Source organism: Patiria miniata, unplaced genomic scaffold, assembly GCF_015706575.1.
Source record: "Patiria miniata isolate m_02_andy unplaced genomic scaffold, ASM1570657v1 HiC_scaffold_27, whole genome shotgun sequence".
NCBI classification, from domain to species: Eukaryota; Metazoa; Echinodermata; class Asteroidea; order Valvatida; family Asterinidae; genus Patiria; species Patiria miniata.
Genome location: NW_024037066.1, coordinates 2,675,250 through 2,690,030, shown reverse-complemented (window position 1 = coordinate 2,690,030; position 14,781 = coordinate 2,675,250). Strand labels below are relative to the sequence as shown.

The window sequence follows — 14,781 nt, the reverse complement described above, 5'->3', positions numbered from 1 at the left end:
TGGAAATGGATGAAAACATCTGATGACAGTTTTTATACTTTTGTTCATTCTGTGTCAGCCCGCTTATGTTTTTGATTGTATCCTTTAACTAATAATGTCTAAAGATTTAAAATAAATAAGATAAATTAGTAAAAATAGTTATGCAAATAACTAAAATTGGAGTCCAATCCAACTATGGGGGGGGGGGGGGGATGACCAAAATCCAAAAATTGTCCGGCCGTGGGAATTATAAAAGGGGGGGGGGGCGCTCTTCAGGATATGTATATCAACATGTATACTCGCGCTTACATCAAAACAGCGCATTTTAAAAGCTTTTGAAATTTGTTCTCCATTTTTCAGTGATATTGAACACATTTGGGTTGTTGGGATGTTCGAAAAATACCTAAAAATCCGCATTTTGTTTTTCTTATCACGAAAAAAAGTGGGGGGGGGATGATTCAATAGCCCATCCCCCCGTTCTAAAAGTGGGGAGGGGGGGGAGGCCGGAGGCCCTGGCCTGCTTGCTACTATAGCATCTCAATTTCTGGAAACTGAAAAATCGCCTGACGTATAAAGGAGATAAATCGTGCCAAAATTGACCTCTCACTTCCAAAAATCTAAAATACAAACATAGAAAACTCGTACAAACATAGACTAACTTTATGAAATAACATGGTTTTCTACATCAGTCTACTGCCCTCAAAACAGCTTGGCAAAAAAAGCTTGGCCGTCACCGAAAATAAATAGACCGAGGGGCGCTGGCGCCTATGTGAATAAAATGAAGTAATTTAAATATAAAGTTCCAAGATTTATCCGACTCATGAAAGTCCCTTCAATGAGTAACTTGCATTCCCTGCATAAAAAACCCGAAAACGCCTCTGTCACTGTTAAAAAAATTAGAATGCGTCATCCACTTCTCGCCTAAAAAGTAATCAATTATGAATTAACTATATTGAAAGTTGACGTCATTAACATCTCGTATGTCTGGTTCCCAGTTCTACCCTATGAATTTACAACGCTTAGCTATTGTTACTGGCTAGAATGAGTTATTACGTTCACAGTGCGCAGACTCAGGAAGTGGGAGGCCATTTTTTTCACAGTGCCAGAATACAAAAGTTGCTCCGAATCGGTGGGGCAAAATAAAGCAAATTGCAACATTTGTGTATTTATCTGTGTGTTCTGCTTGGAGTCAAGATGGGTAACCATGGAATGGAAGATCTTATACCCATCGTGAATAAGTTACAAGATGCTTTTGCTTCCATTGGGCTCAGCAGTTCTTTGGATTTGCCGCAAATTGCCGTTGTGGGTGGGCAGAGTGCCGGCAAAAGCTCCGTCCTTGAAAATTTTGTTGGCAGGTGAGCTGACATGGCTGAGGTTAAATGTAGTCTTGTATTGGTTCACTTTAATTTTATAAGGAAAAAATGTAGAAATCCAGACGCCACTTTGGTTGTGTACTAAGTCTATGGAGAGTCAACAAAGGTCAAGAACATTTTCAAAGTATTTACGAATTAAATAGAAAATGTTTCTCAGTCCAAGATTCATTGCAATGACTGACCTCCATCATTGAGAAGAATCATATATGTTGAAAAAGTGACGTCAGGATGAAACATTCTTTCCCAAACGTTTGTTGAATATGATGATTTTAATTAGGCCTAGGCCTATTTAATGATAAAGTAGGCAGTGGTCATGAGCTAGACGCGTGAATGGCATGAATGGTGAACGTGGCATTGTATTTGTAAACAAGGCCACGCTCGTCCTCACCTAAATACACTCGAAATTGTCACAAGGCACAGCATTTCACAAGTATTAACTATTATAAGTACTTGCATACAAAGTTTTCTGTAAATTCACCCAAGTGTAGGATCTTGCATTGCCAAGAAATATGAGGGGAAAAAAACGACCTCGACACGTCAACAAAGGTATGACTATGAGCTGAACTTTTGATTTTCTGAGGTCACGCACGGTACGCCGTACTCCGAGTCATGCATGCGCGAAATGGTAGGAGCTGTCTGGATCCGAGTACCCATACAATTTCGTGCGTCGAGTGTTTCTACGCAACTCTGGACCTCGGCTATGTACTGTATATAGCCATGTTCACGTCATATGACGGGTCTAGTCTTGAGCATGTTGAGGGGATACCGAAAAGAAAATGATTAGAAATACCTTTCAATTTATTTAATCACATCAGAATGAACGGTCAGGTCAGTGATACAATAATATAACATTTCAAAGATATTAAGTTCAACACATGTGGCTGAGTTGATAGCGTGTCTTTCTCGTGAGTGACAGACCCCTGGTTCAAGCTTGGCTATGCACATTTTCGATATTTTAATGTTGTCACAAAGAAAAAGAAAAATCAGAATATTTCTTCTTTTATAATTTTAAATCGACTCCAACATTTAATTGCAGAGTACTGCATTTTCTTTTTCTGATTCCTAGCTCTGGAGGATTTTTTTTAAATGGTAAAATAGTCTGTTTCCCATCACGACAGGTGCGGAACCAGACAAAGATTTGTCTTGGTAAAAATGTCTAAGTCCCAAAGAACAGTCACTGTGCATGTTCAGTGTTTGTTTTTGAAGACATCATCAAAGATCTTAGTATCATTGGAAAGAGAATCACACAACAAAATGAATAACGTTAAATCATTTTCATACTATAAATCATGCTTGGGATTTGGAGATATAACAACTTACATGTAAGGGGCAGAATTCAGTGAAACAATTCTGCCATTTTTAGTGTCATATTATTTTTACAATTCTTAATTTTCCAAAACCTAAACATTTATAATGTCATTGGAATCCTTTTCAAATAAACAATAATTTGATTGTTGAATCAGCTTTTTATCACTCCATACAAAAAGTTAAGATTTTTTTTCCCGGAACACTGCATGATGTCCAGGCCCACACCATGATGTGACAATGCCTGACGGCTTGCCAGAAACTATTGTAAAGTGATTGTACATCTCCTGATTTTATGCTTGGGATGTTACAAATAGTGGTCACTTGAAAGAATGCCCCGTTTCTGACAATATACCACTAAATTCAAATTGCTGGCGGTCTGCCGCATGGCGCGTCACTGCCTGCCTGGCCTTCCTCTCGGTCTGTGCCGGGTTCTCTTGACCGAGTGCTGAGCGCAGCAAAACGTTCACTCTGAAAAAATTGGAGTGTTCAGAGCATGCCGATCGCCTGGACAGCAGAGCACGGGATAATGGAATAGGACCTCGGTCCTATTGCGTTGGTTTTCGGAACTCGAGGTAATGATTAAGATAGTACTGCATTCGTACGTCGGTGTGAGAGGTGAAATTCTTGGATCGCCGCAAGACGGCCGACTGCGAAAGCATTTGCCAAGAGTGTTTTCATTAATAAATTTTCCCTGAATCAGTGATTTGTGTAGCACTGTGTATCATGTGAGGTCAAGGATGATGATCATATCGGTGTGCACTATTTCCTGTTTCACAGAATACATGTAGAAACCCACACCAGAACATTAGAAACTTTTGTTTCCTTTTTCCTCTGTGCAGAGACTTTCTTCCCAGAGGATCAGGCATTGTGACCAGGAGACCTCTTATCCTGCAGCTGAACCAGTCCAAAGCAGGTATGTACATGTATGTATGTATGTATGTATAGGATATCATTTGTGGATCACTCTATTGTATTTGTTTACATTTACAAGTTGAGAACACAATTTGCCGTTCACTTGCCAATTCCTTCCTGTTTGGATCGTTGGGAGGCTTGACTTCCTTGTACCAAACGGAATCCAATCTCAAGTGCCTTGAATTAAAGCGAAAAACATACTCTTCAAGAAGTGATTTTCCCCTCTGTATGCATTTAATTACAATCATTATGCCTGTAAATTGCGTGTGTGGGTGAGTATGTAAACACTGGCAATCGTGGACCAGGGACAAAAGGCAAATAGGTCACAAACAAAGGGTCCATGATTGACTGATAGTCCACGATTGAAATTTGGGTACAAAACCAATGAGAGCTGTTGCTAAAAAAGTTACGAGTACAAACAAAGGAATGAGGATTAGGGACAATAGGGGGTCCACGATTGCCGGTGTTTACAAAGATGGGTGAACATGTGTGGGTTTGTTTATGGTGTAAATCGAGGACACACATGTGAAACATCCTCATGTAATTGAGGACAGGAGTCAAATCGAGGACGTCCTCGATTAGAAAATCGTGTACAAAACCAATGGGAGCTGTTGCAAAAAAACTTAGAGAATGAACAACAGATCGATGATGAGATTTACACCATAAACAAATGTGCTGTGGGGGGGGGGGGTGTTAATGTCCTACAGCATTTCCTGCACGAATGTACATGCACAGTTCCTGTACATATACATGTATTCGTGCATAAGTGTACATGTACACTGTGCAATTGACAAGTCATTCCATACATGCGGAAATTCATCATTGTATGATGGATTGAGAAGACAGTCATAACAATGTAAACACACTGCATTTACTTCCTGGTTTGTGTGTGTGTCATGCTGACATCTTGAGTAAACTAACGATGTATAGATTATTAACTTGATGGTTCAATATCACAAAGCTGGCTGTGTGCAACCTGCATGTATGCTGCATTGGTTGTGTACAAGCATTCACAGCCAAATTTGACAGCTAAGAGGAAATCAATACATACATATACATATTATGTACAAATCCATTGTACATTGAGTCACATATGTCCATGCTGTCTGTTTCTGCTTGTGTAAAAGATGCTTCATATCAATTATTTATTGTTAAATTTTAACTTTCTTGGTTGTAGAATAGTTCAAAATATGGTTCCCTTCGGATAGGGCCCATGTATCTGAGTGTGTACAGTATGTAGTTTGTGACGTCATGAAAATATAGTATTTTTTTGCTAACTATTAAGGGAATAAATATGTGCTTGGCCGGTTTGAAACAAGTTCGTTTAAAACCCACCAGGAGCCTGGTAACGGATAATCGGTGAGGGCCATTATCTGCGACCAGGACCCTAGCCGGTTTTAAACGTAGTTGTTTAATACCAGCCAAGCACATATTTATTCCCATTCTGGAATACCTTTTGTTCAAAAAGTCAAAACAAGTAAAAAAATACACAAATTTCCAATGATTTTGTGAATGTATTTTACCTCCTGTTTTGTAAAACACCCCTCTGGCCATGTCAGTGGTATGTTCTAGCACGCATAGTGCTAAAAATGTCCTTATATGCAAATTGGGGTGCACGCAGCGTATACTGCGCGATGTGGGGCAGAATGCAGCGGTGTTTCACCAGTGGTTTAAAACCACCCATGTGACAGGCTCTCGACTAGTAGGAATTGGTAAACTGTCTCAGGTATTTATGAGTTATGAATACAGTAAACTCCGGCTAAACCAGCACTCTCGGGACCCGAGAATTTGTGACGACTTACGCGAATGCCGATATCTGCTGTAAGTCGTCATTTTGCCGACTTACATGAATGGTCTTTTGCACACATGATTCATTGCACTTATTGGCTGCGATTTACCCTGGATTATCTCCTTAATGCTTGAGTTGAATCCGGCAAATTAATCCTCGAATTGTATCATCACGTTTGGGGTGTTGATAGTGGAGACCACGATACATATGTACGTGCACAGTAACGAATTAAATGCGTGCGTGGTCCGGTATATACCACGCTGCATTGACTGCAGCAGTAGTCATTCAATAAGACGACCCCCAAAATGGACAGAGCACATGCGTTCAGCCTAGAGGGGGTACTGGCATTGATATGCTCACGATGCATATGCGATGTATGCAGTAGGACACCCTTTTTCGACACCGAAGCATGCAGCGATCACGGGCCGTGCGAAACCACTTTTCACTCGACACTTTGCCAACTGCAGTACAGGAAGTCGATGCCAATGCGTGATTTGTTGAATGCCGACTTACACAAAGGATTTTGTAATGCTTTTTATGGAAAGGGGGCCGAGAGTAACACGACGACTTGAGCGAAATGGCGACTTATAAAAGCTGACATAGAAATAAAAAATTCAATGGAAATGCATTACGGACAATCGGGACTTTAATCAGACGGCCGACTTGGGCGATTTGACGAGTTGTACGATGTCGGTTTAGCCGGAGTTTACCGTATGTAGATAAGGTGATGACAATTTAATTCGTTGTAGAATGCGTCAGCTTGGCCAATAGTAAATGTTGGCGTTTGGTGTGTTTCAGAGTATGGAGAATTTCTTCATTGTCGAGGGAAGAAGTTTACGGACTTCGATGAGATACGCAAGGAGATTGAAGCGGAGACGGATCGCATCACTGGAAGCAACAAGGGCATCTCCCCCATTCCCATCAACCTCAGAGTCTTCTCTCCTCACGGTAAGCTGCTGTTCTCAAAGGAATCAGATTGTAAAGCTTCACTGACCCTCAAAGGGCGGGGCAACTGGGCCCAATTACATGGCGCTGCTTAGCACAAAAATTTGCTTAGCACAAAAATAGTCTGGCTTATAAGAGCAGGTAACCAGCCAAAACTCCACGTGATGTATATTGCTCATGATCAGTATTCAGCTGTTGTTTGCTTAGCATGAAAATCACGTGGAGTTTTGGCTGGTAACCTGCTTTTATAAACCAGACTTTTTTGGTGCTAAGCAAATTTTTGTGCTTAGCAGCGCCGTGAAAATGGCCCCTGATAATGGTCTGAGCCAAGGGAAGGTCCGAGAACAAAATTACAATTTCCTTCACCCTAACAGAACTCAACCCATCCAACCCCATCGGCATGTTTTGTTGGAGTCTGTCAGGATGGGTACAGTACCCCTAAACTGACAGCCTTTTACAGTCCTTCATTTAAAGAAAATCCAGGAGAGCTATAAATCGCTCTCCTCAAATATTTGAGGAGAGCAAATCAAAATCTACGGATAAACAGCGGTAAAACGACGGGTTACCATGCATTGTTTTTGTTTTATTTTGAATATAAGGATTTATTCAAGGGCGATGTCCAGCGGCATATTAACGTGAGTTTGGGCATTATACCAACGAAAAATACGTGTAGCTTATGACTTAAAATCCTTTGCGTTTTTATCACTTCTTATTTTTAAAATTCCCGTGTTTGACGAGCCCTCTTTTGGATTTCTGAGGAGCGCTATTTTTGGCTCTCCTTCGAGACAGTCGAGGAGGGCAGTAGGAGCGCCTGCGCGATCGCGCTCCTTAAAAATGAAGGACTGGTTTTACATTGGGTCGGCACACCTCCAGAATCAAAGTCAGAAATATGTGTGTGCGGTTTATATGGTGTTGGAATTTGCCAGGATGGGTATGGTTCCTAGTAAATCATGCTGAGAGTGTTAGAATTAATGACAATAGTTTAGAGTGAATACAGGACCAATTAACATACTGAAACTCACTCTTCATTATGTAGTCTCTCTTTGTCAATGTACACATTATGTCTTCACCATAGTTTGAAGATTAGTATTTTAAAAAATGTTTCTTTTGTTCCTTTTTTTTGGGCAGTTTTGAATCTAACCCTGATTGACTTGCCTGGGATGACCAAGGTTCCAGTCGGTGACCAGCCAGCCGATATTGAGATGCAGATTCGTAACATGGTCATGGAGTTTGTCATGAAGGAGAATTGCCTCGTCTTGGCCGTTTCTCCTGCCAACTCGGATTTGGCCAATTCAGATGCTCTCAAAGTGGCAAAGGAGGTTGACCCATCAGGTGAAAAACCGTGCAGTGGAGAGAATCTTCAACTAACAAAGTGTTTTCAAAGTCCCTGTTCTCAGAAAAAAATTGTTGACTTGTCCTGTTCAATTCTGAGGAAACATCCTGTAAGTGGAGTGCTGTGGCCTCATGGTCTGGAGCATTGAATGCGTGGTCTGCGGGTAATTCTGCAGGTTGTGGGTTCGAGTCCAGCCTGGGGTTGTGGTGCGTGTGCCCTTGGGCAAGGCACTTTGTCACTCATTGCTTCTCTCCACCCAGGAGTAAATGGGTACCTGTGAGGGCAGAGATGGTTATTGTGATTGATTGTAGCTGCTTTGCACCGAAATGGCTGCATGGAGCTGTGTACTCCCCAGGGAGCTGAGATGGTATTTGGTTTGTTTAATTGCCCCAATGAACAAGGGCAGGTTAATAATGATGTAAAGCACTTTGATCTTTGTTAAAAGGGCTATATAAGAACCTGTTATTAGTGTTGTTATTTATAAAAAAAATAGTGATTGTTGTGAGTTACGTCAAAAGTAACTGGTTATACATAGCTTGCTCAGTGTCTGGATATGGCTATCGTAAAAACGTCTTCAGCATGTGGCGTATAATTTTGCACCATTTTTATAAGTTTCTTGTATTTCCTTGATAGGTACCCGAACAATCGGTGTGATTACCAAGCTGGATTTGATGGATGACGGTACTGATGCGCGGAACATTCTGGAGAATAAACACCTTCCGCTAAGGAGAGGTAAAGACGATTTCCATCTCGTGCAAATATGAGAGACGGGGTTAACATTATGGGTAAAACTTCCACATAACAAATTGTCACAGCGGTTCATGAGCCTTAAATGAAGATGACATTTTGTCAATGTCCTTGGCTTTGCTTTCATACCATGTCCACTTTTTAAAGGTGATATACAACATTTGCAAACATCAAAAAAACAAAATTACCAAAATATTGTGAAATTCCTTACTTGACTGTGAGTGAATAATGATCTCAAGCATCCTATGAAATCATGGCACCTGGTATGCTGTCATTTTCGGGAAAAGTGGACTTTTTGTATTTCCAAGGATGGTCGGCCGACCATTGTTGGAAAAAAACTGAGTATTTTCAAATACTGCCCCCAATTTACCAAATTTAGTTATTCCGCATTTTGTTTGCAGTCGGTAACACATTTGTGAATGGGTGCAAGCTAGCTAGTCTGGTTCCCTGCCCTGACAATTCCCGGACTTATATAAATTGCTCCATTTTGTCTGAAGTAGGGTCAGGGACCAGACTACAAGAACAGCATTTTTGTCTTGGTTTTTCCAGCATCTGTGAACCCACAACTTTAAACAGGTCAATGTGACAACATTTGCTATACAATACTAACCCTTAAACCCTTCCATTCTTGAAACTTAAAGCAAAAGCAAATGTTGTTTATTACCGTTCAGCCAAACAAAGCATAATTCGTTTATAATACGTTGGTGAGGAGGATCGACACGTGTAACCATACAGAGTGACCATACAACATAGCATTTTTCCATATTTCCTGTTCTTCGGTGTTCTTCCCAAGTGCCATTTGTTCTATAAGAGGGGAAAGAATTGGACCTTTTTTGGGTCCTTTTTCATAATTGAACATGGTGTTCGTGCCCTTGGGCAAGACACTTAACTACAATTGCCTCTCTCCACCCAGGAGTATAAATGGGTACCTGTGAGGGTCGAGGACCGATTGAGCGCTGATATCGGCTGCCGCGTGGTCCCCTGGCCTGATGAACGGGGCAATAATTGTAAAGCGCTTTGAGATTGTTGATACGATGGAAAGTGCTATATAAGCACAATTATTTTTATTATTATTAATTTACTCCACTGTTCGACTATCTGATTTTTCTTTACTTGTTTGTGCAGGTTATATTGGTGTAGTCAACAGAAGTCAGCGTGATATTGAGGGCAAGAAAGACATCAAAGTAGCCCTTGCTGCTGAGCGCAAATTCTTCTTGAGTCATCCTGGCTACCGTCACATGGCTGATAAGATGGGCACGCCGTTTCTCCAGAAAGTGCTCAATCAGGTGAGATCACGAGGAAATATGAGGGTTGTTTTGATTTTTATACAAGGTGAAACCCCCCCCCCCCCCAAAAAAAAATGCAACCCTGAAACAGTTGCCTTTTCAACAACAAAAAAAGGATCGGTGGATTATGTTTTTGGTATCAGATTAAAGCTGAGAGCTTTTTCTTTCAAATACTGAAAATATCATGAAAATAGCACTTTGGGTTGCTGGGAAAATGCCAATTATGTAAAAGTAGTCATTTTTCATCCTGTACACACACAATTACCACAGTAAGGGATTTTCACTGTACCTTTTTGTGCATGTCCTAATCCTTACAAACAACACAGTATGTAATATGACAAGAGTACAAATGAATTTGATGGAAATACTTTTATTTTCCACCTGAACAGGTATCTCATCCTTTTTAGTCCTATTTTAAACTCTTTCAGCGTCATAAATATGTCAAAATGCTAAAGAAATTGCGCAAATCAAGGATAATTGCACAGTAGGCTTACAGTAAAATGTTTCACTGTTTGAAGTACTTGTGTACAGGATGAAAATGACTACTTTTACATATTTGGCATTTTCTCATCAACCCAAAGTGCTATTTTCATGATTTTTTTTCAGTATTTGAAAGAAAAAACTCTCAGCTTTAATCTGATACCCAAAATGTAAAAATCCACCAATCCCTTTTTTTTTTAAAGGCAATTGTTTTAGGGTTGCATTTTTTGGGGTCACCCTGTATAACAAACCTAATGTAAGTATCGAGCTTTGTTTAACAGAAAGTAGATTGATTATGTTTCATTCACTTTGTTTGTTTATTGTTATAAGCTGCCTTACGAATATGTGGATTAAATTCTTTAACCCTACCCAGTGGGAAGTCAGTATTGAAAATAAATATTTAAAATCCTGCAGGTAAGTTTCAGGTGAAGGGATATGAACTTCCTGTGTCACACAGAGAGTCACTGCATAAAAGAAACGGCACCGCAGAGAGCAGTGAAGCATGACCGAATCTGCCTGCTTGCCCTGACTTTCACCACACAAATGAATTGTGCATGGATTTGAAGTTTTATATCCGTACTTCACAGAAGATTACCTGGAAAAAATGTTGCAACCTGACGCCCCTTCAGCAGTTGTGTACAAAGTCTATGGAGAGTCAAGAAAATGTTCCAAGTATTTCCTAACAAAATTGGAAATGTTTCTCAGTCCCAGATTCATGTCTTATCATCATTTTGCAATAACTGACCTTCATTGAGATGTTATATGAAGAAAAAAAGTGGCGTCAGGTTGCAACGTTTTTTCCGATTACTTCAAAGGAATTTGAAGTGTGGGTGCTTACTCTATGGGCAAAATTGGTTTTGCAAAACTTGAAGGGTTGAAGACTAGGAAGGTTAATTTGTAATCGAAGCTTGAATTTAGGCCTGAGATTATGAACACGTTTACATTTATTCGTGACAAAGTCATTGTTCTTTTGTTGCAGCAATTGACCAATCACATTAAGGACACTCTTCCGGCTCTGAGGAACAGACTTCAGCAACAACTTCTGTCCTTGGAGAAAGACGTGGCGGACTTCAAGGATGTGAATTATGACGATCCAACACGCAAAACAAAACACATGCTGCAGTAAGTCATTTGTTCCCCTCACATTCCTAGAAACACCCAGTGTTGTAGTCGAGTACTTTTTCCGAGTGCCAAGTACTGCCCAGTACTTAGGTTACCGAGTACGAGGTACTTGTACTTCAAGTACAAGTACAGGTCTCTGAGTACCAGTACTTATACTTCCGAGTAAGAGTATGAGTACTTGTACTTCCAATTACGAGTACAAGTACTTGTATTCCGAGTACGAGTACTTGTATTCCGAGTACGAGTACGAGTAATTGTATTTCCGAATACGGCCATATGACTGCTATACAGACTCACTCACGGCTGGCTGTTAAATGTGTTTGTCCGACGTGCACAGAAAAAAATCAGGAAACTTTGATTTCTCTGCAAGCCAATCAACCATTTGAAACTCAAAGTATCGATAAAATAAGGCCATGGTAAGTCAAGCTTTACCATTTTTTTTCCCGAGTATTGCTATTCGAGTACGAGTAGTTTGATGATCGAGTATAATTTCGACATGTCGAGCATGAGTGCTTTGCTGTCGAGTATGAGTACCGTCATTTCGAGTATGAGAACTTTGACATTCGAGTACTAGTATGAGTACGAGTACTAAGTACTCGGTTAGTACTTGAGTACGAGTTGTACCGAGTACGAGTACTACAACAATAGAAACACCTTTTGCTTAACCCTAACCCCCTTGAGTGATTTACTAAGAACCTTCCTCACTCTTTAAAAATCTACCACCATTTGGTAAACTCTACGCCCAAACTGTTGGACTTTGATTATGGTTGTATACCTAACCCCTTGTAAAGCATAATCAGTTTACTAGTGCAGTGCTCACTCCAACAGATTCCAACAATACATGCAGTTGGATTTTGAAGGTTTGGGTGGTTAGGCTTAAGTATATTTTGATAGTTTGCGTAGCTTCCTTTTTTGCTTGGTCAAATGAAACTTACGTTGACCCATAAATCAAAATCAAACTCAGAAGGGAAATCGGATTTTATGTAATAAAGTTACGTTATTGTTTTCCTCAAAATGACAGCATGCCAGAAGGAATAATTTCTCAGGGTGTTTAGTGTCATTACTGTCTTTAAACCAAGTATGCTCTTCTACAATAATTTTGTCAGTTACTTTTTGGATAGCTGCAAATGATGTACTCCACCTTCAAGATCTGTGGTTTTCATTAAGAATGGACTATTTGTCTTGACTTTGCCAGGATGGTTCAACAGTTTGGAGCTGACTTTGAGAAACGAATTGAAGGATCAGGAGATGAGATCAACACCATGGAGTTATCAGGAGGAGCTAAGATCAACCGTATCTTCCACGAACGCTTCCCATTTGAAGTCGTCAAGATGGAGTACGATGAGAAGGAATTGAGGAGAGAGATTAGCTATGCTATCAAGAACATCCGTGGTGTCAAGTGAGTCCAAACGTAGTCAGGGAAAAACATAAACTTTTAGAACATTGCTACGAAACTGAAAAAAAAAACCACCAAAAACTTGACATTAGATGACTGCAAAACCTTTATTATTAGCAAGTATCTTGCCATTTACTACTGGGCAGTTAGCATACTGTGTTTGTTTTCTACCGTCTTTACAAAATGAATAATTATTGACTTAAAGGGAATGTACAACATTTGCTTTTGCTGCAATTTCAGAAATATATGGATTTGGAGGATAAGTATGTTATAGCAAACATTGTTAAAATGACTTGTTTCAAGTGTTGGGCTTGTAGATGCTGGAAAATCAAAAAAAAACAAGAAAACCAATCATGTTATTGCAGTCTGGTTCCCTGACCCCACTTAAGATGAAACAGAGCAATTTATAGACTTTGGGGAATTGTAAGGTGAAAGAATCAGTCTAGCAGGCTTGCACCCCTTCACAGGTTTGTAATCAATTGCAAAGAAAATGCAGAATAACTAATTGTGAAAAATTACAAGCAATTTTTGAAAAAAAGCCAGTTTTCTCCAACGCTGGTCGGCCGACCAGCGTTGAAAAAATACTATTTTTGTTGAAAACGTCAGCCCACCAGGAGCCACAATTTTACAGGATGCTTTAGACTGTCATTCCCTAACAATCTAGTAAGGTATTTTGTGAAAATTTGATCATTTTGTTTTGTGATGTTTGCAAATGTTGTATCTTCCCTTTAAAAGAGTGTTGATCTACACCCTAAACGTGGGCGTACATGCAGGTCAGTACTCTAAAGATGACAGTGGCTCAGGTTTCAGTATGACCAGTGCTTACATCAAAACAGCCGGAAAAAAATACATGACGTCCACAAGCTGTGTTTGTTCAACCTAAATGAAATAAACTTTGTTTTTGCAGAGTTGGTCTGTTTACCCCAGACATGGCGTTCGAGGCAATCACCAAACGACAAGTGTCAAGGCTCAAGGAACCATCGTTGAAATGCGTGGACATGGTTACCAATGAGTTGAATAATGTCGTCCGACAGTGTGGAGAAAAGGTAAGCATGTCAGGTTAGGTATAACAGACTTCCTTATTTTCCAGGTCTGTTGTGTTTCTCTCTTCTGTATAGACTACGTGCACAAGTGGCCCTCAAGGGTTACAACAGAGAAAGTTGGGAGGGACCACTAGGAGGTACTCTGAATGCATTACATTGCATGTATCGTCACCGACACCACGAACTGACTCTCGGTTGCGAGTGAGTGCCCGGCACGCGCGTACTTTACAGAACCACGTTATTTTGGTTTTCACAAACCGACACCCGGTACTAAATGTGGAGTGTCATGGCCAAGCGGTTAAGAACACTGGAGTCAAACTCTGTGGTGTTTCTGACCAGCTGGGCCAATTTCATAGAGCTGCTTAAGCACAAAATTTGCTTAAGCACAAAAATGTCTTGCTTAATAAAATCGGGTTACCGGCCAAAACTCCATGCGATTGTTATGCTAAGTAAACAACCGCTAAATACCAGTCACAAGCAATGTTCATCACATGGAGTTTTGGCCGGTAACCTAATTTTACAAAGCAATGTTTTTTCGTGCTTAAACAAATTTTGTGCTTAAGCAGCTCTATGAAATTGGGCCCAGCAGAGAGTGGGTTTCGAGTCACGATCTTGATACTTGTGTCCTTAAGCAAGACACTTAACCATCATTGCTTTGTCCTTTGGATGGGACGTACAGCCATAGGTCCCATGTGTTGTGTAATACACTTCAAAGAATCCAGTAACAAGTAACAAAAGTAACACTGTGTTTCTGGTAGTGGCTGCTTAATACGCCACAGCACCGTGTAGACCCTTATAAGGAGCTACATAAAATGGGTCTCTTATTTCAAATACATGTACTTCATTTACCTGTCTTTAAAATAAATTAATTAGGGCCTTGAGTACCTAATTGTTGGTTGATACGTGCGCTAAATAAGACTCCGGTATTATTGATATTACATGTGTGCACTCCGTACATTTTCTTTTTCACGAACTGAAACTGGTTTTAATTTCGCCGGTCTTCACATTTTTGTGAAAGCCTGTAAGTATACAGATGGAGTCAATTCGTGTCAAACCTTTCAAAGCTTT

General features: G+C 40.2%; 1 protein-coding gene across 2 annotated transcripts in view; it reads left to right on the top strand.

The window, feature by feature from the left end:
- The first annotated feature begins 1,038 nt into the window (after positions 1 to 1,038).
- LOC119734489 (dynamin-1-like) overlaps positions 1,039 to 14,781 on the top strand; it is a 30,808-nt gene continuing 17,065 nt past the window's right edge. For both annotated transcript variants that reach the window (XM_038208020.1, XM_038208022.1), the window contains exons 1-9: positions 1,039 to 1,334; positions 3,500 to 3,573; positions 6,160 to 6,309; positions 7,435 to 7,638; positions 8,273 to 8,371; positions 9,512 to 9,672; positions 11,132 to 11,274; positions 12,470 to 12,673; positions 13,578 to 13,716. In XM_038208020.1, coding sequence (XP_038063948.1) covers positions 1,174 to 1,334; positions 3,500 to 3,573; positions 6,160 to 6,309; positions 7,435 to 7,638; positions 8,273 to 8,371; positions 9,512 to 9,672; positions 11,132 to 11,274; positions 12,470 to 12,673; positions 13,578 to 13,716 — 1,335 coding nt within the window. In that variant the 5' untranslated portion in view covers positions 1,039 to 1,173. The remainder of the gene's footprint in view (positions 1,335 to 3,499; positions 3,574 to 6,159; positions 6,310 to 7,434; positions 7,639 to 8,272; positions 8,372 to 9,511; positions 9,673 to 11,131; positions 11,275 to 12,469; positions 12,674 to 13,577; positions 13,717 to 14,781) is intronic.